This window comes from Callithrix jacchus, chromosome 5 (genome assembly GCF_049354715.1).
Source record: "Callithrix jacchus isolate 240 chromosome 5, calJac240_pri, whole genome shotgun sequence".
Lineage (NCBI taxonomy): Eukaryota > Metazoa > Chordata > Mammalia > Primates > Cebidae > Callithrix > Callithrix jacchus.
In genome coordinates, this window is record NC_133506.1 from 24,608,824 (window position 1) to 24,633,928 (window position 25,105).

At 41.1% G+C, this 25,105-nt stretch overlaps 1 protein-coding gene and 1 long non-coding RNA gene across 2 annotated transcripts in view; one reads left to right on the forward strand and one right to left on the reverse strand.

Annotated features, from left to right (window-relative positions):
* Positions 1 to 1,914: 1,914 nt before the first annotated feature.
* LOC103792850 (uncharacterized) lies at positions 1,915 to 5,721 on the reverse strand. Its single transcript, XR_013535131.1, has 2 exons — positions 5,446 to 5,721; positions 1,915 to 4,487 (listed from the first exon to the last, which is right to left on the reverse strand). It is a non-coding gene; the product is annotated as an uncharacterized LOC103792850 (long non-coding RNA).
* A 94-nt stretch (positions 5,722 to 5,815) lies between these two features.
* DSTN (destrin, actin depolymerizing factor) overlaps positions 5,816 to 25,105 on the forward strand; it is a 34,936-nt gene continuing 15,646 nt past the window's right edge. Inside the window, exon 1 of the mRNA XM_078371421.1 lies at positions 5,816 to 5,946. Within this exon, the coding sequence (XP_078227547.1) occupies positions 5,944 to 5,946 (3 nt within the window). The 5' untranslated portion in view covers positions 5,816 to 5,943. The remainder of the gene's footprint in view (positions 5,947 to 25,105) is intronic.

Sequence of the window (25,105 nt, forward strand, 5' to 3'; positions counted from 1 at the left end):
TTAACTCATTTAAACTACTACTTCTTTTAAACCACTAAACTACCACTTCTTTGATACATTTAACAAATATTTATTGCACATACACCCTGTGAAAATCACTGTTCTCAGCATTTGGGACAAAGCAGTGAACACAACGTAGAAACTATTCCAGTCTCGACAGTCACTTTTTAGTAAGGGAGATGGACAATAAACAAAATGGAAAAATAAGCTAAGAGTTACATCATAGTAATAATAGAATGATCAGAATAAAATGGGAAGAGGGACACAGAGGGTGCTCGGGAGAGTAGTTTCCATTTTAAAGGGACTGAAAAAGAAGGCCTCATGAGAAGACGGTGTTTCTGTAAGACTCTCAAGGAAGTGACTGAACGAAGCTTGTGAATACTGGGAAAGGAGTGTTCTAGGTAGAGATACTACTCATGAAACAGTTGAGGTAGGGACAGACCTGTTTATCTGAAGAGCAGCAGGAAGCTCATGTGGCTGGGATAAAGTTAGCCAGGTGGAGCAGGAGAACCTGAAATCAGAGTAGTGGCCTTCACAGAATGCCTGGGAAAACTAAATGAAACGATAAATATGCAATTCTTCAAACAGTGACATATCGTATATGCCCAGTAAATGTTTTCTTTTCCTTCACACTGCCCCCTCCCAATTTTAAAATTTTCAAAGTTGAAAGAACAGTGAACACCCACATGCCTACCACTTAGATTCTACATTTAACATTGATATGCTATGCTGGGGGTGGTGGAATGCACCTGTAAACACCGGAACTTTGGGACAAGGTGGGCAGATCACTTGAGGTCAGGTGTTCAAGATCAGCCTGGCCAACATGGTGAAACTTCATCTCTACTAAAAATACAAAAATTAGCTGGGTGTGGTGGTGGGCACCTATAATCCAACCTACTCAGGAGGCTGAGGCAGAATTGGTTAAACCCATGAGGCGTAAGTGAGCTGAGATCACGCCACTGCACTCCAACCTGGGTAACAGTGAGACGCTCCATCTCAAAAATAATGATGATATGCTAGTATTATCATAGGCTTACCCATGTAACAATCTAGCTGTCCATCTTATTTTTTGGATACATTATATTTTTTTAGTTTTAGAGATGGGGGTCTCACTACAATGCCCAGGCTAGTCTTGAACTCCTGGACTCAAGCAATCCTCTCACTTCAGCCTCTCCAGTGGCTGGGCCCAGCTTGGATACATCAGTAGACTTGACCTCTAAATATTTCAGCATGCATATCATTAATTAGAGTTCAGTATTTTTTTAGGCAAGCATTCTTTCTTCTTTCCCAGGTAAAATTTATATATGGTAAAATGTACAAATCTTAAGATGAATTTTGACAGATGTATATGCCCGTGTAACTTTTTTTTTTTTTTTTTGAGATGGAGTCTTGCTCTGTTGCCCAGGCTGGAGTGCAGTGGCGATCTCGGCTCACTGCAACCTCTGCCTCCTGTAAAGCCATGTAACTTAAACCCCAACAAAGTTAAAAAAATTAAAAACCATCATCCCTAAAGTTCTGTCAGGCCCCTCTGCAGTCAATCTCCACTCCCACCCTACTTAACTATTCTGACTTTTTTTATTATACTTAATTTTGCTTGTTTTAAAATTCCTCAAACTTTAAATAAACGGTCAGTGGAGAGAAAACAGATATTCTCAACTACTGTGGGAGGCATTATAAATTGGTATATCCTTTTTAGAAGGCTATCTGGCAGTATGTAATTAGTTAAATAAAATTTATGCATTCCTCTTGACTTAGTATTTTATGTGAGGAATTTTCTGAGAGGACTGCCAGCTCATGTATGCAAGGAAGCCAGTCCCAAGGCTGTTCACTGAAGCATTGCTTGGGACACGGAAGAACTGGAAATAACCTAAATGCCCATCAGTAGGGGAAAAGTAAATGAATGAACAGTCACACTTTGCAGCAACTGTAAGAAATGATTTATTGATATGGTAAGATTGCCAGGACAATCGTTAAGCGCACAAAAGCAGGTTACAAGACGCTACACAAAACCATTACGCAGAACACCAAACCAAACCAAACACAAAACACATGCCCAAGGTGTATTTCTGTTAGTCCAAATTGACACCAGTGGTTACCTCTGAGGAGAGGACTGGGATTATGGGAAAGGAGAGTAGGTGCTCAAGGGGTTTTTCCTTTATTGTATTATTTGACTTTTACAATAAAACTACATCGTGTCTTAGAGGATTAAATTATTTTTTAAAAAGACTACACACAGACGGGCATGGTGTCTCACACCTGTAATCCCAGCACTATAGGAGGCTGAGGTGGGTGGATCACTTGAGGTCAGGAGTTTCAGATCAGCCTGGCTAATATGGTAAAACCCTATCTCAACTAAAAGTACAAAAATCAGCTGGGCATGGTGGCGTGCGCCTGTAATCCCAGCTACTCGAGAGGTTGAGGCAGGAGAACTGTTTGATCCTGCAAGTGAAGGTTGCAGTGAGCTGAGACAGTGCTACTGCACTTTAGCCTGGGCAACAGTGCAAGATTCCACCTTAAAAAAAAAAAAAAAAAAAAGACTGACATAAATAGGGATAGGAGATAGGAAACAGGTGAATTTGTGGGGAGGGAGGAGAGAAACTAAAATTTTTTTCTATGCTGTATAACAATAGTGTCTCCTAGCAAAAGGAGCTTTTTCTAGCCTGCTCCATCTATTAATACACAATCTCGTATTTGAGGAGAGACCTGATGTGTCTGTTCAGGCTGCTATAATAGAATATCATAAACTGGGTGGCTTACAAACAATAGAAATTTACTTCTCATAGTTCTGGAGACTGTGAAGTCTAAGACCAAGTCACCAGCAGATTCAGGGTCTGGTGAGAGTCCACTTCCTGGTTCACAGATGGCACCTTTTTGCTGTGTTCTTACAATGGTGGAAGGGGCAAGTAGCAGTCTGGGACCTCTTCTAAGGCCACTAATTCTATTAAAGGGGGCTGTGCCCTCATGACCTAACCACACTCCACAGGCCCCTACTTCAACTACCATCACACTGGGGATTACCTTTCAACTTTGGGAGGGCATAAATCTTTATTAGTCTATAGCATTGTATGAAAACTTGTTCCCTCTATGTGGAGAGGAGGAATGTCAATGTCTAGGAAAAAAAAAACCTGGGTGTTAAATGCAGAGGCTGAAGTTCAGTAGGACCTAAAAAAATGGGGGCTCATTTAGATTGTAATAAACCGATATTGAAGTTTGATACATTTTAAAACATCTTCAGATACTGGTTCACTTACTGAACATTTATTAAACACTATGTATCGGGGCTATGCCAGTTCACACACATGCATCCTAAATATCCCATGACCTCAAGGAACTCCCAGCGTAATGTGGTAGTATCAGCAAACAAACAAAAATAATTACAGAGCTACTGTAATTGTAGGGAAAAACCATAAAACCTGCAAACTCAAAAGTATACCAGCTGCATCTACTGGGGCCATCCAAGACTCCACCCCTCAACTCCTCAATCTTCAGTTTAACGAGGATCCCAGGTGATTTGGATCTTTATTAAGAATTAAGTGATGAACTCAGGCATTACAGAACTACTGGAGTGAAGGAGTTGGAAAGGGTGGGGGACCGGAAGTTAAAAAAAAAGGAAAAAATAAAGGAGGAACTATTGATTCTTGGGAAGCGGTAAGAGAAGTCTTCAGATGGGAAGAGTGGTAGAACATTCCAGGCTGAAAAAATAAACAGGCCACGATCAAGGTAGTTAGAACTAGTAAGAGGTGTTCTGGAATGAGAAGTATCGTCTGGGAGGGGCAGTGGGCACTCAGGAAGATAGGAGAGATATGGCAGAAAAAGTAGGCTGAGGCCAGAAGCAGAACGGCCAGACTGACCCAGTGAGGGTTCTGGAGGAAGCCACAGAAAATTTTAAGCAAAAATGTAACAAGGCCAGTCTTATGTTTGGCCATAACTCTGGTGGCACAGTGGAGGACAAAATGCAGGAGACAGAGGCTGGAGCAGGCAGGCATGTATCCTTAAATGAGCACCATTCACGTTTGGACTAGTAAGGAAGTCTGAATACTAAGAAGTGGAGGGGTCACAGAGGTCTAGGCCGACAGAAAAGCAGAAGGTTCCCGCTGCAGTAGGATACAATGGGGTTCCTTCTCAGCCCAGGAGTGTGGTCTCGGACTGGCATCAGCAGCATCACCTAGTTGTTAGGAATGCACATTCTCAGGCAACATCTTAGAAGCAGTGAGGGAACTCTGGGGATGGGGCACACAAATTTAGATTTGAACTTTTCCAGGTGATTCTGATGCATACTAAAGTTAAGAACGACTGCTCTAGCCCGCCAAAAATCAAGTGGTGGTACAGGCTTAAAACTGCACAACTTGCTGTCTTTTTTTGAAAAGAGCGAGGGTAATAAGAAATGGGTTTCTATGTTGAGTGGGGCAGAACAAAAGCCACATAAAACCTATATTTTATATAGTGCCCCCCAAAAGTAGTGACCATCTTGTCCAAAAGCCTCGTATCTGGAAAATAAAAAAAAAAAAATTTTTTTGGTCGAGGCCATGATATTCTCTGTAACCTAAATTAATTCATCAAATTCTTTCTATTCCCTTTATTTCCCACAAAAACACCCGCAGCAAAAACGCTGGGATTCCTCTGGGCCTCTGAAAACCGTGTTTCCGATGCAACCGCCCATTAGAAAAACACATCCCAAATTAAAAGCCCGAAGAACTGAGCGGCGGGGCTGGCGCCACCGTCCCGGGACAGCGCGGCCTTTCCCAGCCACACCCCTGCGCGCCGCCGGCCTCCTTCCCCGGCAGTTCCCAAAGATAAATAAATCCTCCTTGTTTTTCCAGACCTGAAATTAGCGGTGACTCACAGAGCACTCTGCACGGCCACGGTCGCCTCAGGAAGGAGGAAAAATGTGCAGATTTTTTCCCCCCTCACGCGAGGGCCGAACGAACAGGCTGGGCCAATCAGGGGAGGGCGGCGGAAATCGCACCAAAGTAGGTAAAAAATGCGGGAGGCGTCCCTGCCGCCGCGGCCCGCTACTCCCCTCCCGCGGGACCTCCCCCCGCGCGTGCCCCTCCTAGGGCCCTGCCCTCCCCATCCCCAACATCCCCCTCCTCTCACCACTCTGCGTCCCTCTCCCTCACCTCTCCCCTCCTCCCCACCCCTAGCCACTCCCCCTCCTGCCCCCACATCCCCCCTCCTCCCCCCACTGTTTCCTCCCTCACCTCCCCTCTTCCCACCCTCTCCTCCCACCATGTGCCCCTCGCCCCTGTCCTCTCCTCCCCCCACATCTCCTTCCTTTGCCCAATGTCCCTCCTCCTTCTCTTCTCCCCCTCCTCCTCCCCCCGCTACGTGCCCCTCGCCCCTCCTCCCACATCCCCCTCCTTCCCCCATTCTGTCCCCCTCTCCCCCGCCTCTCCCCTCCCCTTCTCTTCCCCAGCCCCACCCTCTCCCCTGTGGCTGGCACACCTGGCCAGGTGGCTGCCTCCCCTGCGGTCCGTGGCCGCACAGTGGGCGGGGCGTCAGGTGGCCCCACCCAAGGCGGCGAAGAAAAGCCACCCCTCCCCCGTCATCCTGTGCTCGTTTCTCGCCAGCAGGCGCCAGTCCAGTCCGCCTTCTAGTTCCGCGCAGACGGGGAAGAACGCACCTCCACCCCTAAACACTTTCTGGTGAGGCGGGGGCCCTCCCAACAGCCTGGAGCAGGTAGGGGAAGCTCCCCTCCCGTCGGGAGTCTGGACAGCCCCCGGGCTGGGCGTTGCCGGGCTGGCTCGTTGCTCAGCAACGACGGGCGGTGCGTGACGTGCGCAGCCGCGTTCAGTCCCTTGGCGCGCCCTCTCCAGAGTAGGCTCACGCCGCCGCGTCAGCTCAGCGCTGGGTCTCTCGGTGCCGCATCCGTGAGGAGGACGCTCCGTAGACTCGCTGCCCTCCGGCTCCCTCCCTCGCGTCCCTGCGACCGCCGCGGCGAAAATGGTGAGTGGGAGGTAGGCCGAGGCGTGGGCCGAGGAGGCCGGGAGCGGCGGGTCTCTGGGGAATGAGCCGCGCCCCAGTCCGGGGAGGGACCCGACCCGGCTGCAGACTCTGGGCCACGGGGGTTCTCCGGGCCTCAGTCGCCCGCCGTCTTGGCTGGGCCCCCGCACCCCGGGACGGATCCCCCGGCCGCTGCGCAGCTGCCAGCTGGGGCGAGGCCGCCGCTCCCGAGCGTGGCCTCTGCGTTGCCTCCAGCCTTGGCCTTGCTACAGCTGGCTGGGGTCGAGCGCCCCCACCCACTCCGTGAAATCCGTCGGGGGTCTGCAGACCGAGGCCCGGGGAGGGGGCGGCGTCGGAATCCGGTGACCGTCCGTGTTGGCGTGGGTTTCCCCAGAGCTGGCGCTGAGGCGCTGGGTGACTTGCGCGCGTTCCGCCCCGTGAGATCTGTCTGTCTCGGTAAGGAAGATAAAGCCTTTGTGGAACAGTCCTAGAGCTCGGAATGGTCGCTAACAAGCATGATCCTGGCATGGTTTAGAACGGGGTGGCCTTGCAGCCGCTTTGTTTGCTTTTTTATCTGGCAATCGGCTTCCAGCAGCACTCTCGAAGTGCTTGTCAAGCTTGGCAGTGTCTCTTTTAACCCTTCCCTGCCCGATTTGTCCGTGTATAGTTAGAGTATTTTTTTCTGACCTGTAGACAGTTGAACTGTGCCAGAACTTGGTGCGCAACGTGTGGGCATGATGCTGGGATGCTGATAAAAGCAAATTTCAGAGCTTTAAAAAAGACCATTAAAATATTGGAGTCACCAAAAGGTGCTCATTAGTATATTCTGTATGATGTACATTTTGCTTAATTTACATATTTCCCCCTTTAAACTATCACTTTAGTTATTTGAAAACAAACGTAGTCTCAATTGAACTATCAGGTGGAAGGAACATTTTGTCATTTTCTGTAGTCTGCACACACTGTTACCATTTTTGGTCAATGATTTGCAGGCATAGCCTTACCAGACTTTGCTAGAAATATTACGCTGTAATCACATCTGTCTGTCTGGAAAGAGTTGGTACTCGCTTATCTGCATATAAAGTGTTTTCATTGTGTAACAGTTTTGATTTTCTTAAGTTACTGCAATTTTCGTGAACATGCAGGTGGCCCCTCAGTAAAACACAAAAATTAATCGGTAGTTTCTTGATGACTAAGTAATAGGGATTTGATACTGTTCAGTTTTGGTTCTTTAAGCTACAAAGTAGCATCTTAAGTCTTTTAAATATTTAATTATTAAAAAATTAATAATAACTTTAATGTATACACTACTTTATACTAAAAGACTTAATCTAAAGGCTTTGAGTTATGGAACGTTTAAGACCATTCAGTCTGTGAAAGTGCTTTGAAGTTGACTGGAGTCTGCTCTAGAGACTTGATTTGACATTATCCTTTTTATTGAGTGACTAGTACAGACTTTATTTTTGTGTTTGAAAATAAGAGACCAAATATTTTATCTTTAGTTAAATACTTAAGTTAAATGCTTAGTTTTAGTTAAAGCTTAACTAAATTCTAGAAAGAACGAGTCTGTTATATTTCCCGGTTCTTATGAGGAGTGGGAGAAATAAAAATTAGAGATGAGCAGTTTCCAAATATGTTTCAAAATTGTTGGCTTTGGGGAAGTCAAGAAGACCTTACAAGTTACTCCCGTGTGGATTTTTGTGAAGCATGAGAATTCAGAATATAGACCCCCCCCCATTTTTAAAGGTTATTTTTGTTTTTAGCCTTATGAGTACAGGAACATCTTTGTTCAGTCCAGCGATTAGAGAATATTGTGGGTATTATCCCAGAGTCTAGCACTTTCCTTTAGCTCTTTTGATTAGATGCTTGGTTCCAAGTTTCTTAACTACCACAGGTTTGTTCCAAATTAGCAGAATCCCTTCTTTGTGTTAACCAAGTCTTCTAGAAGCACCTGAAATAAAGCAGTTTGAAACCACCTGGGCACTTCAGGATGAGATTATGTGTTTTCAGATATCTCACTGTATAGTGCTTCCCCCCTCCAAAAAAAAAAAAAAAAAACCATGTCTGCCTGCACATGAACCACAATTACAGACCCCAAACAAAACGTACGTGTGTGTGTTTGTGTACTGGGTGTGCCAGTCTCCTTAAACAGATTGTTTAGCAGCCCACCATCAAGTTCCGAGGGATATTTGCTCAGTGGTTCTACTGGATGTGGATTGAGACATCGACACATAAACTTGCCTAGCTCCTTTTGTAACCAAGGAGTACCTTTACAGCGTAGATATCTATATAGCTTCTTGGAAATTAAGAGTGTAGTCTTGCCCTCGAAGTAGAGTTAAAATGTCTCCATGATAATCTAACCCTTACTGTGTTCTCATAAAGTGAGAGAATTGGCTCAGTATTCAGGTATTCTCATACATGGTGGTTAGCAAAAACAAACCACCCAGTGAAATAGGTTTCACGTGTTCATGTGCCTATTTAACATACAAGAAAACAGATTGTAAAGGATGGACTGGAGAGAAATCACCTTTTCCAACTCCAAGCTTTAAAAATAATTTTGAAACATTTTAAGCAGAAAAATACACAGAATAACAGATCCCTTTGTACAGAAAAGGCTATCTTATTGCCGTATTTCAAGTTACCCTTACAGCTAAATATGCATCATCTTCTTCATCACATTCCCTTCCCTCCCCAGAGATAACCATTCCTGTGTCAAAGACATAATATACTGGCTGGTGAAGGAGATGAATTTTTTCAGGCTATTGCAATTAGGAGAGCATTCCTAATTGCCTTAATCTGAAAATATGCAACAGGCCAGTTCTTTGCAGTATCTGTTTCCCAGAACACAAAACGATGGGGTTGATTAACCATCACTGCTTTCAGAGAACACAGGACTCGGGTAAAGTTCACAATAGTCACCTGAAATTGATATATTTAATTCTCATTGATAGTTCCATACCTTTAGCTACTTAATCATATGTATTGCTTTGGTGTGCTTTTAAAACTTAGTGAATATTATCTCATGTGCAGCTCTTTGAGAAAGAATTAAACTTAGTGGGTGTTTTGTTTTGTTTGCATGGGAGGATGACTTTTGGATTTATTTGTAGTTTTGGTTCTTTAACTGCTGAATTGCATTCTTTTGTGTGACTGCAAGTTTATCCATTCCTCTGTTGGTGGACATTTGGCCATTTCCTAATTTTTTGCTTTTTTTTTTTTTTTTGGTCTATTTAAACTTTTTATAATAGGCAATTTCCATGTCATATATCACTATATATTGCTTCTCTAGCCCTAGCATATATCTCTCGCTGGTGTATATCTAGAAGTGGAAGCCCTGGGTTGGAGGACATGCATGCCTATTTTCTACTCTACTACTGGTTTGTGCTGGTTGTATCTTATCACCAACAGCATGTTTCTCCATTGCTTTTCACCACTTAATAAAAGACTTAAAACCTTTGCCAGTGTGATGGTTGTGAAATGGTTTCTCATTTTATTTTGCATTTCTCTGATTAATAGTGAGTGAGGACTAATCTTTCTGTCCTCTGGCGCATAAGTTTCTTTCCAGCCCCTTAATAGTGAGTGACTCTTTTCGTATGTTTATTGCATCTTAGGTTTTTACACACATGCTGTATCCTGCAAAACTGACCATTCTGTAAATACTTATCATCTTCACCTTAGCTTATTTGTGGAGCCATAAAGTAAATACAGCAGTTAAAAAAAAAATCAGCCAGACACAGAGGCCCATACCTGTCACCCCAGCACTTTGGGAGGCCAAGGCAAGAGGCTGCTTGAAGCCAAGAATTGGAGACCAGCCTGGGCAATATAGTGAAACCTTATCTGTACAAAAAAATTCAATAAAAATTAGCTGGGCATGCTGGCATATGCCTGTAGTCCTGTCTACTCGGGAGGCTGAGGTGGGAGAATAGCTTATGCCTGAGTGTGAGAGGCTTCTGTGAACTGTGATTGCACTACTGAACTCCAGCCTGGCCACAGAGGGGGACCCTATCTCAAAAAACAACAACAACATGATTATCAATACCAGAACCTCATACTGAGGACTAATCTTTCTGTCTTCTGGCACATAAGTTTCTTTCCAGCCCCTTAAGCAGCTAATTAACAGAAGTTCAGTAGTCTCTCACTTCTAGCCACTTGCCATTTTTAGGCCCCTGATAGTGGTAGAATGTAGAGTGACTTAGGATAGAGTTCTTTCCTTGTTTGCCAAGGGCTGTGGAGATTAACATCCTTCACTTCATACTTACTCCTTTCTTTCCTGGCAGTTCATCTAGCCAAAACGTAAACACACACACTGCATACCTAAAACGTCTCTAAAAAATTACGTCTTAAAAATAAATATGCAAAACAAGTAACCATGACTTCTTTCTCCTTTCCTTTTTTTTCTTTTCCTTTCTTTCTTTCTTTCTTTTTTTTTTTTTTTTTTTGAGATAGGCTCTCTTTCAGCCACTCAGGCTGAAGCTCACTGCAGCCTTGATCTCCTGGGCTCAAATGATCCTCTCACCTCAGCCTGTGGAGTAGCTGGGACTACAGATGTGCACCACAACACCCAGCTAACTTAAATATTTTTTGTAGAAATGAGGTTTCACCACATTGCCCAGACTGGTCTTGAACTCCTGAGCTCAGTCTTCCCACTTCAGCCTCCCATAGTGTTGGGATTACAGGCCTGAGCCATCGTGCCCAGTGACTATTTTTCATAAACAGAATTTGTTTAAATCAAAATTGTGTTTAACTTAGTATATAGGAAGACATCAAACTTCTGGGTTTTCATGTTAATGTAACTTTATATTTTCTTTCAGTAATTAAATACTTTGAGATGAAGCACACTGTGTTTGAAATTTGAAAAAAAATCTTGCAACTCTTTAAAAATTGAATTTAACATATATATGCCTTGTTTTGGCCCACAGAACAACACTCTAGTCTCTGAGTAACAAGAGCTAGTCTCTTCATTGTACTGTCATTTGCATATGTAAACCATAGAGCATAATAAATAAGTAGAATATTGTGAAAAAAATTTTTTTTTTAGAGGCAGGGTCTCATTCTGTCACGCAGGCTGGAGTGCAGGGGCGTGAATGAACACAACTCACTGCATCATCCACCCTCAGCCTGAGTCAGTCCTTTACCTCAGCCTCCTGAGTAGTTGAGACTACAGGCATGTGCCACCACACCCAGCTAATTTTTGTATTTTTTAAAAAGATGGGGTTTCACCATGTTGCCCAGGCTGGTCTTGAACTCCTGGTTGCAGTAAAGGTTGCGGTGAACTCCTGGGCTCAAGCAGTCCACCCACTTTGGCCTCCCCGAGTGCTGAGATTACAGGCGTGAGCCACTGCACCCAGCCGTGATAGTGTCTTGCGCTTACTTCCCTTGTGGCATAACTTCTCTCTCTAGATTGTTCATGAAAGTCATACACAAAGATTTACACTTAATACTTCAGCAATATTGTAACCACAACTACTTCTGTCCCTGCCTCCTCTCATTGATGTTAGCAGTGAGAAGTTTTCACTTGGAATTGTGCTTCTGAATTATCTCCTGCTCATTTTTCTTGAAATTTTACAATTGGGAGAGGCATAGACTTAGACAAATAAACATCAAGCTTTTTCATCTTAGTAATACTTTTGACAAAATTGTTATATTCATCATTGCTGTACCAAGACCCCCATTGATTTGAATGATTTTTAATCTAGAGTGATTCTTTTTTTTTTTTTTTGGAGACGGAGTTTCGCTCTTGTTAAGTGCAATGGCACGATCTTGGCTCACCGCAACCTCCGCCTCCCGGCAGGCAATTCTCTTGCCTTAGCCTCCCGAGTAGCTGGGATTACAGGCATGCGCCACCATGCCCAGCTAATTTTTTGTATTTTTAGTAGAGACGGGGTTTCACCATGTTGATGGGGATGGTCTCCATCACTTGACCTAGTGATCCACCCGCCTCAGCCTCCCAAAGTGCTGGGATTACAGGCGTGAGCCACCGCACCCGGCCTAGAGTGATTCTTAGCTCCAAGATTAGTCTTCGATTAGCTTATACTGTAATGCTTACATGTTGCCAACTCTGTGTTTTGCGTTGTTACATTACAATTGAAGAGTCAATTTTACATAGATGTTTTGTTTGGAGTTTATAGCAGGGGAGCTCAGCTCTTGTATACCCTTGACCTCCTCTGTTGGGGATGGTCATCCTCTTCAACCGAGCATGCAGCTTCAGGAGGGACGCACATGGAGCAGTGAGGGAAGAAGGGTATACCCGCCTAACCAGCCAGATCAGCTGAATAAACCCTAGTGATCAGTGGGGTGACAGATTTTGCAGCTAGATCACCCTCATGTCCTATGCAGATTTTAAAAGCAATTGATTTCAGTAAAAAAATGGAATTAAAGTTTAAAAATTAACAATTTAATTTCTAGTTAAAGGTGTGAAAAGACTGAGAACGTCTGTTGCAGCAAGGCATAGATGAGTGCTTGAAAGTAGAAACTTAAGTTCAATCTACAGCTGGAAGGTCATTTGTCATTGTGTTTGTGCTTTTGGATCACATCAAAGAAAGATTGTTTACTCCCTTGAACATTTTTATATTGCTTCATAGGTTGTTATTTCTGTGGTCCCGGCTACTTAGGAGGCTGAGGTGAGAGGATTGCTTGAGCCCAGGAGCTTCAGGCTGCAGTGAACCAAGACTGCACCACTGAACTTCAGCCTGGGCAACAGAGCGAAAACCTGATTTAAAAAAAAAAAAGCTTGTGCGTGGTGGCTCACGCTTGTAATCCCAGCACTTTGGGAGGCCAAGGCAGGCAGATCACAAGGTCAGGAGTTCAGTATCAGCCTAGCCAACACAGTGAAACCCCGTCTCTACTAAAAATACAAAAATTAGTCGGGTATGGTGGTGGGCACCTGTAATCCTAGCTACTTGGGAGGCTGAGGCAGGAGAGTCGCTTGAACCCAGGAGGTAGAGGTTGCATTGAATCAAGATTGTGCCACTGCACTCTAGCCTGGGCGACAGAGTGAGACGCCGTCTCAAAATAAAAAAAAGCGGTGGCACATAGTAAAGTGCCTATCAATTTATCATTAGCTAAAATAATAAATAGTGGCAACCTTAGCTTCTAATTATGTTAATAGTCTTTCATTACTTGCTATCCAAGTGGAAGAAGCCAGAATCATTTATTTAACTAATTACAAAGGGATTCTTGCCTGACTGATCAAAAGGTGGCTTATCCTTCAAGGGCCAGCTCTAGGAAGGCCTGCCTGACATGGGACCTCCCACTAGTCATCACGTTGCATATAGAATCACTCATTTCCTGGGCTGTCAAAGCATGGAGATCTTGCTGCTGGTTCAGCATTAATCATATATAGGATTCTTGCTTATATCTGTTATCTCTACCCAACTGGATCTATCTTTAGAATAGTTCGAAGTTCTTACTCATCTTTATATCCTCTATTCATCTTTACATTCTGATGACATCAGTGTGTGCTCCTCTAATTGCAGAGCAAATGAAAAGAGTTGGAGGAGTGCATTAGAATGTGTTTCAATAGTTTTATTATTTCTTTAATATTATTTTCCTTGGAATCATTATATAATATCAATCAACTTTTTAATTTGATTTTTTAGATGACTTGATTCTTGATGTAAAAATACCATTTTATACTCTTATATTTTTCCTTAAGTAATTAATAAACAGTTTTGCGTTGCTCTCAATGTTTAGAATAACAATCATTTATTCAACAAATATTTGAGAGATGGTTGTATGCCAAGAACTGGTCCAAGCACTAGAGAAACAAGTTACTTCTAATATGGAGGAAGAGACAAAAAGGATCATTTCAGCTGGTGATAAGTGGTATGAAGAAAATAAGGTAATCAATAGGGAGTACTAAGGCTGGGCAAGGTGGCTCATACCTTTAATTGCAGCACTTTTTGAAGGCGGGTGGATTGCCTGAGGTCAGTAGTTTGAGACCAGTCTAGCCAACATGGTGAAAGCTCATCTCTACTAAAAACACAAAAATTGGCCAAGTGTGGTGGTGGGCACCTCGATCCTGACTACTCTGGGAGGCTGAGGCAGGAGAATCACTTGAACCCAGGAGGCGGAGGTTGCAGTGAGCTAAGATTGCCCTATTGCACTCCAGCCTGGGTGACAAGAGTGAGGCGGAGGTTGCAGTGAGCCAAGATTGCACTATTGCACTCCAGCCTTGGTGACAAGAGTGAAACTCCGTCTCAAAAAAAATAGGGAAGTACTAGAAGAGTTGGGCTGCATTAGCTAGAATTTAGGGAAGGTCTCTTTTGAGATAGGACTTACATGGCAAGAAAGAGCTAGCTGTGTGGAGAGCATTTAGGGCAGAAGAACTCTAAATAGAAAAGCCTATAAAAGAGAAGGAGCTTGACATTTGCCAGGGACAAAAAAAAAAAAAAAAGGTTTTCTTAGTTAGAATTCAGTCAACAAGGGGGAAATAAGTAGGAAATAGGTTATAGGCAAGAAAGAACTAGACCAGAAAGGGCCGTTAGGTCAAAGGTGTGTTTCTGATGGTGCCAGGAAGCCATTGGGTGTGTGATGGTGGGGAGGTGTTAAGTAGTATAGTGGAGTGAGATATGATTTATCCCTGTGGTTGATGTGTAGAGATGTACAAATGGGGACAAAGACCAATTAAGAAACTATTGCTGGCTGGGTATGGTGACCGACACTTACAATCCCAGTGCTTTGGGAGGCTGAGGTGAGGGGATCACTTGAGGTCAGAAGTTATAATCCCATTGCTTTGGGAAGCTGGCTGAGGTGAGAGGATCACTGAGGTCAGGATTTCAAGACTACCCTGGGCAACGCAGAGAGACCCTGTCTCTACCAAAGAATAAAAAATAACCAGTCATGGTGGCATGTACCTGTAGTCCTAGCTACTTAGGAAGCTGAGGCAGGAAGATTACTTGACCCCAGGAGGTTGAGGCTGTGGTAAACCAAGATCATGCCGTTGCACTCCAGCCTGGGTGACAGAGCAAGACCCCGTCCGTAAACAAACAACAACACAACCAACTACTGCTGTTACTCAGACAGTAGATGGTGGTAGCTTGAATTAAAATTTGTTATTAGTGGAGTTAATGAGAGGTGGTAAGATTGGATATATATTTTGGGGATAGAGCTGGCAGGACTTAATGGTAATTTGGCATAAGGGAAAGAAAGACTATCACAGATGGCTCCTAAGGCTTAGACCTGAGCTACCACATATTTGATGTTGTCATTATGCTTGGGACCTATAAAAGAAGCTAAAACAAAATAGTTTGGCAAAATTGAGGTTCTTAGAATTTTGAGGAATAAAAAATTGATCCAGAAGTATTATAAATCTTTAAAATACCATAATTTCATAGTTGATTATAAGAGGAGTATATGTTCATTGTAGAACATTAAGAAAAATTAGCTGTAATGATGGCTCCAACCAAAGTATTAACATTTGGGACATTTTCTTTAAAGCCATTTACTATATATTCTCAGTTTTTTGAAAAGTAATTATTAGGTACTTTCTAGGAACCTGGCACTGTTGTGTTGTTGTAGGCTCTAGAGATTCAGTAATATACAAGAAAAAGTCTCTGTCCCTATGAAGTAAACATTCTAATGGGGGAGACAGTTAAGAAGTAAACAAGGTAATTACAGAGTTTATATACATTATAATGGAAATAGGGAATGAAAGAGAGAGTGTCTGGAGACGGCCAATACAGATTTTTCTCACACACTTGAGTTAATCTATAAAGGATAAATCTCTGTTTCCCAGCCGAACACGGTGGCCCACACCTGTAATCCCAGCACTTTGGGAGGCTGAGGTGGGCAGATCACAAGGTCAGGAGTTTGAGACCAGCCTGAACAGCACAGCAAAATCCTGTCTCTACTAAAATACAAAAATTAGCCTGGTGTGGTGGTGTGCACCTGTAATCCCAGCTACTCTGGAGGCTGAGGCAGGAGAATTGCTTGAACCTGAGAGGTGGATGTTGCAGTGAGCTGAGATCACACAACTGTACTCTAGCCTGGGCAACAGAGGGAGACTACATCTCAAAAAAACAAAAACAAAGAAAAACCCCTGTATTTCCCATTTCCCAGTGTGACATGAGTGCCAGGATAATTCAGTGCAGGGTGGGTTGGAGGGAAGTGTTTTCAACAAACGCTGTTGGGACAATTGGATATCCTCATGCAAAAGAATGAATTTGGATCCCTGCTTCATGTTGTATGTTGTATTTAACTTAAAATGGTTAATAAATCTAATGTAAGCAATATAGCTATGAACTCCTAGAAGAATATATAGGTGTAAATCTCTGTGAACTTACGTTAGGCAATTTTTGTTGGTAGATTACCTGGCATTTCTAGGCAATGACACCAAAAGCACAAGTGACAAAAATAGATAAATTGGACTTCATTGGATTCAAAAATGTGCATCAAAGAACACCATCAAGGAAATGAAAACACAGCCCACAGAATAGGAAAAAATGTTTGCAAATCATATACCTGACAATGAACTTGTATGTAGAATATATTAAAGGACTCTTACAACTCAACAATAAAAAAACCCACTCGTTTGGGCAAAGGATTTGAATAGATGTTTCTCTAAAGATGTACAAATGACTGATAAGCCAATGGAAAAAAATGCAGAACATTGTTAGCTATTAGGGAAATGCAAATCAAAACTTCAGTGATACACTGCTTCATACCTGCCAAGCCAGCTAAAATGAAAAGATTATTGTAGCAAATGTTGGCTAGGCTATGAATTTGAAACACCCATACATTGCTAGTGGGAATGTAAAAAGGTGCAGTAATTTTGGAAAATAGTTTGACAGTGCCTGAAAAAGTGAAACTTGGGAGCTACCATATGACTCAGCATTTTCACTCCTCCTCACATATCCAAGCAAAATGAAAATGTATGTGCACCCAAAAACTTGTACACAAATCTGCATAGCAGCATTATTCATAGTTGCCAAAAGTAAAAACCCAGTATTCATCAGTTGATGGATAGATGGATAAATGTAGTATATCCATACAAGGGAATATTATTTGGCAACAGAAAGAAATGAAATACTGATACATGCTACAATGTTGATGAACGTTGAAAATATGCTAAGTGAAAGAAGCCACTTCCAAAAGATGACAAATTGTATGATTCCATTTATACAAAATGTCCAGAATACACAGATCCATAGGAAAGTAAACTAGTGGTTGGCAAGGGCTGGGGTGGGTGGGAGTGGGAATGAGGAATGATTGCTAATGGGTTTGGAGATTTTTTTTTCTTTTTTGGGCAAAGGATTTGAGTAGATGTTTCAGATGTTGTATATATACAAGAGTTTTGGTATATATATTATTCCAAATATATATTTCTTTATATCATGTGTGGGTGTCTGTAATTATATATATATAATTATACACATAATTTGTAGTTACACATATGTGTGTGTGTGTGTGTATATATGTATATATAATTTTATCTTTGTGTAACTACAGCCACACAGTAAAGGTCTTATTCTGTCTCCCAGGTTGGAGTGCAGTGGCGTGAACGTGTTCACTGTAATCTCCACCTCCCTGACTGAAGAAATCCTCCCACTTCAGCCTCCTGAGTAACTGGAACTGCAGTCCCACACCACCATCCCTGGCAGTTTTAAAAAGTTTTTTTTGTCGAGATGAAGTCTCACTATTTTGCTGAGGCTGGTCTCAAACTCCTGGACTCAAGTGATCCTCCTGCGTCAACCTGCCTAAGTGCTGAGATTACAAACATCAGCCATCACACCCAGTCCGTGGTTTCTTTTTGCGGGGTTCACAATGGTCTTAAGATTAGGAAGTGGTGATGGATGCACAACTTTGTGACTATACTGAAAACCCTTTGATTTTACTACATTTTAAATGGGTAAATTTCATGGTATATAAAATGTCTGTAAAAACTACTTAAATTGTTTAATGGTGTCATGCATGTACATCACCTTCATGTTAAATTTATTTTTATAAGAAATACTCTCATCTAGTGCATAAATCTTGCATTTCTTCAAAAGAGAGTCCTAGGTATGAAATCACTGAATTAAAAGGATGTGTGTATTTCTAATATAAAAAAATATGCTTACCAGAGAAAACTTAGAAAATAAAAAAAAAACTAGAGAGAAGATAAAAATTATAGTCCCAGTCTTAGAGATAAAATTGTGGAACTTCTTTTTCCTCTGTACTGTTTTCTGTAATTGAGATTATACTGTACATGCAACTTTATATCCAGCTTCTTTATTCACTGAAGGTAAATCATAAGTATTTCCCTCATGCTATTAAAAACTTTGCATAAATATGATTTTAACAGCTGAATCAGGAAGTCTCTTGTGAATATACTATCATTTACTTTGCAGTTTTTCTGTTTTTATTTATTTGGGCTGCCCGGTTTTTTAGTGTTAATATATTATTTCCTAAATAATATTTTCTGAGACAGAAATTTATTTTCCTATAATAAATTCCTAGAAGTGAGGTTACTGGGTTAAAGGATCAATGGGTATGGATTATTTTAAGGCTCTATGATATAAATGGCCAAATTGCTTTCTAAAAGGTATTAGTGAGTAATAGGGTTGCCTGTGGTGGAAGACGAATCTGGAAAAGTAGATTGGTTTAGACAATGAAGGGCTTTTTCTGCTCTATTAATAAATACGGACTTTTCGTAGGTGCTTGGGAATTGTTAAATACTCAATCTTGGGAGTGATAGGAGATTTCAAGAGTAAATGAAAGGGAATAGATTTAAAATACATATTTCAGGAGAAATTGGCAGGGCTTAGAAAACTAGGTTTACTGGGAAACAGGTAGATCTGTTTACCAGCAATATCAAATCTGTTTCATAGTCATTGACATGCTAGCCATCCATCCAGAGAGAACTAAGGCAACTTGTTAAACTGAGGAGAACTTTTTCCCTTTTAGTTTCCTGTTTGGTTAATACATGGTTTCTCAAATAGAATACTAAAAATATTCTTCACCTTGAAATAAAAATTGGATTATAATTTTTCCATTTAGTATAATATACATTAAAGTGAAATTCACCCTTTTTAGTATAAGTTCTGGAAGTTTTGGCGTATACACACACACACACAGTTGTGTAACTGTACAACCACAGTCAAAATATATAATTCCTTCACACCAAAAAATTCCTCATTAATCCCTCCTCCTGTTGCCAGTAACAACGGATCTGTTATTTGTCCCTGTAGTTTTACCTTTGCCACAAAAGTGGAAGTGTCTGACTTCTTTTCACTTAGCATAAGGCATTTGCACATCAGCAATTCTATATTATTATTGAATTTTATTCAATTCCCCAGTGAAGAGGTGTATTTAGTTTAATTATTTATATTTGTGGGCTAAGGAGCAGAAAGTAAAAGGAGAGAGAGAAAGCTTCCTCATGCCAAGAAAACAGGTTGCCCAAGAGAGGGTCTCCCTGGGAAGGTATATTTTAATTTTTCTTGTCTTAGTGAAGGATGAGTCAGAATATTATAAAGTTTTTTTTCTTTTTCTAATGCTGGTAAATCCTTGAAACAGTCATTCTTTCTATCTTAGGTAAAACTGCTAATAGTTATAGCTTACTATTGCACACTTGATAGACTACAGTATAGTATACACATAACTTTTATATGCACTGGGAAACCAAAAAATTTGTGTGACTTGCTTTATTACTATGGTCTGGAATTGAATGTGCAGTGTCTCCAAGGGGTGCCTGTATATGCCAGGAAAATGGGCATATTTTAGGACAAAACCTATGACTTACCTCATAGGTCCTAGTTTCATCATTGCAGATTTTGATTTATAGCTGCAGGTGATGGTTGTGCCTAGGGAGAATGGTAGGAGGTAGTGTAATTGAATCTTACGGTGTTAAGAGGACTGTTACCTTCTCTTTGCTGTTGGCATGTCTTTGCTATTTAACCACTTAATAGTCATGTGGAGAAGGAAGAGATATACGTTAAATGTTAGCTTTGTTTTTAATTCATAGTTTTGATTATCAGAGAACAAATTGAAACTACTGTTTCAAATCAGTTTTAAGCTGTCTGGTTTCTTTATCTATAGCATTCTGTTACCCAAAGATTTCAATAAAAATTGACCACATTGGTAACTAGAAAGAGTCGAAGAAGCTCTAACCAGATTTTCTGGTTAATAATGTATGAGTCTTCACTTAGTGCCTGGAAGGTCTTATGTGTGTTGTTTTATTTCATCAATCCTCTTGAGTTAGCAGTATCATAATTCACATTTTACAGATGATGAAGCTGAGGATTAAAAAAGTTAGCTGACTTGCCTAAGTTACAAGATTTTAGTAAATCTGATTCAACCCTGTGGTACACTTTATCCTCTGCTTAAAAAGGTTTCTAAGGTTAAATGTTCCAAATTCTGTTTTTGAGAAGAACACAACCAGTTTAAAATATATATATATATATATATTCAGTATTTGACTTTCTCAATTATTCCAGTTAATTGTAAAATCAGAAATAGCCTGTGTGTAGTATTCTTACATAAAATGAAATTATCTTTATTGCTGTTATGGAAACAGTATTTTAAATCCATTATTTCACTTCTTCTCCAATAACTTAGGCTTTTGTTTCTCAAGGAATAAAAAAACCTCGTTTACGCCATCTGTAAGAATTAAGATGATGGGGAGTTTGCTTCAAGTCAAGCCCCCGCCTCTTTTTTTTTTTAAGACAGGGTCTTGGCCTGTTGCCCAGGCTGGAGTGCAGTGGTGTGATCTTAGCTCACTGCATTCTCCACCTCCTGGGCCCAAGTGATCCTCCCCCATCATCCTGGGTAGCAGGGACTATAGGCATGTACCACCACCCCTGGCTGAGTCAAGCCCTCTTGTATCAAACTTTATGATGATCCTTCATTTTAGTTATTTTGACTCTTTCCAACATGACACTCAGAATATGTACTTTAAAAGAAAAGTTCATCTAAATTTCCTCCAACATTCCCCCTTGCCTTCAGAAATTGTTAACCATAGTTACGGTAGTAAGTTAGAATTGACGTCTTTACCTTTGGAGGCATCCTTTTTTTTTTTCTTTTTTCTCTTTGAGTGGTTTTGATATTAGAGGCATTAGTCTGTCATTGTGTACATGATAACTCATTTTCCTGTTGACAGCGATCATCAATAAAGCTAAATATATTGTTTTCTGAGACAGAAAACTATGAAATACAGTCAATAAATTTGTTTACTCCAGACATACTACTTTGGTATTAAGAGGGTTAATTTTATGTGTTACTTTATATCAAACTATTTAAAATAACATTTAAAATTTTTTCAGCTTTATTAGCCACACATCAAGTATTCAGTAGCCACACTTGGTAGTGGTTACCATATTAGAAATGCAGAAAAGGAACATTTTCACCTTATGTATGTGCTGATTTACTGAGCACGAGACCAGTACATGATGTACTTGTTCCCTACCTGTTCCTTTTTTCTTGCACAGTGTGGATTACCATACCCTCCTTCTTTCTCCTCCACCCACCTTTCCCCTTTAAATATTGAAGACCTCAAAATCATCTTTGGAGAAAGGCATAGGCCACAGACTGTTTCTGTGCTTCTGGGTTCTGTTCTTTCGGGCATATCCTTAACCTTGGCAAAATAAATTTCTAAATTGTTGGAGACCTGTCTCAGATACTTTTGGTTTACAGAATTCACCTATGTCCTGGAAGCCCTGGTTTGAAGTTATCCCACCTTTTCAGACTTAACCAGTGTATATTTTACATGTATTAATTGATGTCTGCTTGTAACTTCTGCCCCTTCTAAAATGTGTAAAATCAATGTGTCACACAACCACCTTGGGCACATGTTCTCAGAACCTCCTGAGAGTATGTCATCAGCGTGTCCTTAACCTTGGCAAAATAAACTTCTAAATTGAAGGGAATAAAAAGGAACATTTGTATCATCACAGAAAGTTCTATTGCATGGCACAACTCTCTGCAAGAGCGGGACTAAGGATTTAGTAAGTTACGACTTCAAAGTGATGGTGGGGGTGGGGAGAGTGTCAGCACTCATTTACATATGGTCACCTATATCCTCTTTTCTAGTATGATGACTAGTCCAGAAAGAACTACTGTTTACCCTCTCCAGAGAATAAACACCAGAATTCCAGGGGGAAGGGGCTGGCAGCAGGATGGTGTTCAGGAGGGAGGTTAGGGATCTCGGTGCTTCTCGGACTAATTTCACTCATTTTTCCTTATTTGAACTTCCATATTATTTCGTCTCTTCTTGTCCTGGTGGATATATGTTCTTTTTCTTTTTAATCCAATTTTTATACTTTCAGTGGAGTTTTGGTAGGGAGATGTATATATTCAACCTCCACCTACTTTTTTTTTTTTTTTTGAGTCATTCTCTGTCAACCAGGCTGGAGTGCAGTGGCATGATCTTGGCTCACTGCAATCTTTTTGCCCCCCAGGTTCAAGTGATTGTCCTGCTGCACGCTTGTGAGTAGCTGGGATTATAGGCACACACCACCATGCCTGGCTGATATTTGTATTTTTAGTAGAGACAGGGTTTTACCATGTTGGTCAGGCTGCTCTCAAACTACGGACCTCAAGCAGTCTGCCTGCCTCAGCCTCCCCAAAGTTCTGGGATTATAGACCTGAGCCACAGCGCCCAGCCAAGCTCCCCATCTTTTTTTTTTTTTTTTTTTTTTTGAGACAAAGGCTCGCTCTGTTGCCCAGGCTGGAGTGACACGATCTCAGCTCAACACAACCTCTGCCTCCCGGGTTCAAGTGATTCTCCTGCCTCAATCTCCCGAGTAGCTGGGACTACAGGCGTGCGCCACCATGCCCGGCTAATTTTTTGTATTTTTAGTAGAGATGGGGTTTCACTGTGTTGGCCTGTTGGCCAGGCTCATCTTGAACTCCTGACCTCATGATCCACCCACCTTGGCCTCCCAAAGTGCTGGGATTACAGGCGTGAGCCACCGTACCTGGCCTAGCTCCCCTGTCTTAATACAGGACCTGTGAGGCCCTGAACACTGCTGTGAAGTAGAAATGTGCTGAGGAACTTGTCACTCTCATTTTATTTGTTGTCTGAGCATTATTGCCCAGAGGCATCAATTAAAATAGCCAGAAGCCCAAATACTTTGTCATCATTCTGTTCCTGTTGGCCCTTATGCAAGGCATGGTATAAATAAAGTAGAATCGGGAACCCAGTTTTTAACTCCCCAACTCCTTTGAGAAGTTGGTAGAAGTAGGTAGATTGAGAAAGAAGTTAATGACTTTTTTGCCAGTTTGAAAATTTGTATTTGTCTCCAGTATCCTACATTCAAATATTTCAGACTTTAGCTTAGAAAAATATTTTTTTAAATAATTTTCTGAGGTAATTAAAATAGCTTTCATCCTGTTTTCTCTATTAACAATAAGGATTATGTAAAGTTTAGTTGGTGTTAATGATGTAGTCAACGTCAGGTGTCTTCCTTCAGTTTAGTAGTATAGAGAAAGACCACCATTTCTAATATTTTGGTTTAGGAGGGACTGCTGTAAGTTGTCATTGCATTTAGTTTTTGGACTTGTTCAGTTGTTTATGAAAATCAAATTAGAAAAATTTAATGCTCAAGTTTCAAAGGTTACTATCCTTATGCTAGAATTGAGAGAATCGTTATTTTAAGTTATGTTCTGTCCTTTGCAACTGAAAATACCCAGTGTTCCATATTCTTTGTCACATTTACTTCCTTCTGTGTGTGAGTAGTATCATTTTTAAAGAAGCTTACACTGAGTGATTCTTGAGCAGTCAGGCAGGGCCTCAGATGTATTGATTTAATTTCTGAACCATTATTTTACAAAAGCTCTGCCAGAGTAGATTCAGACAGGTTTGAGAACAAGTTAAAAACTGGTAGTCAAGAGAGAAAATGCAGTGAAGTATACTTTTAACAGCTACTTTTGACATGGGGGTGGAGCTCTAAGAACAATTGTTCTCCGGTGATCACTGGTATACAGAGAAACTGCAGTTGTGGATAACATATCTTTTTAAGGTAATCACAAAGCTCTTGTTATGATAGCAATCTATTTTTGCTCTCAAGATTTTCCTTCCCATTTGTGCAGCAAACTTGGTGCTTATGTTCAGAGGATCCTTTAATGGTCTTTATTGTTAAAACCGTGTACTTGAATATCAGTAACTCTTAGAAAATTTTGTAAGTAAAAACTAAATTTGATTTTGCTTTTAAAAATAAAAATAAAGTTTAGCTTTCTTGACAAATTAGCAGTTAAATCTAATAACCTAACATTTTAGAGAAATACTAGGGTTGGGCATGGTGGCTCACTCTTGTAATCCCAGCACTTTGGGAAGCTGAGGCAGGGGGATCACTTGAGGCCAGGAGTTCAAAACCAGCCTGGGCAACATAACAAGACCCTGTTTCTACAAGAAAAATAAAAATAAAAAATTAGCCAGGTGTGGTAGTGTGTGCCTGTAGTCCCAGCTACTCTGGAGGCTAAGAGGATTGCTTAAGCCCAGGAGGTCGAGGCTGCAGTAAACTATGATCGTGCCACTGCACTTCAGCTTGCACAGCAGAGCAAGACCCTGTCTTCCCACCCCCAATAACAGAACAAAAACAGAAATACTAAAAGAATGGGTCTGATGGGAAAGGATCTTTTAAGTAAAATAAATAATGAATAGTGTAAAGCAGATGATTCTGTGTATTGGTGTTACAGCCACTTTTGTTTAAAATTCAACGTGTTGTTGTTTTGTGATAACAAATAATCCAAAATTAGTACAGGAACTCTTAACTATTATCATAGATAAACTATGATTCAGTATAATTGCCTTTTTAAAAAAAATTTGTAATCCTGTATATTTTATTTTATTTGAAACACTATTTCCAGAAAGGGTCCATAGGCTTTGCCAGGAGTCCATGGCACACCCAAAAAATGCTTTGACTTTGGGCCTACTAGTATTCAGAATATCTGGGGTAGAGTCTGAGAGTCTGTATTTACAGTAAGCTCCAGGTGATGATTACTAAGATTGCTCCGAAATTTCATAAAATACAATAAATTCGTAGCTGATTGCTATATAGGCTTCTTGTTCTCTTATGCATAGCTTCATATATTTTCCCAAAGCAAAACTCTGTTTCTCTTATTCTTTTTAAAACTATCCAGTCTCCAAACTCCTGAGCCTTCTATTGGAGGCCTTTTTCATCTCAACTCGATGCAAGTCTCCAGTTTCCTTCTGCCATATCCTCCTTTCATGTTGTATTTGCTGAGTTTT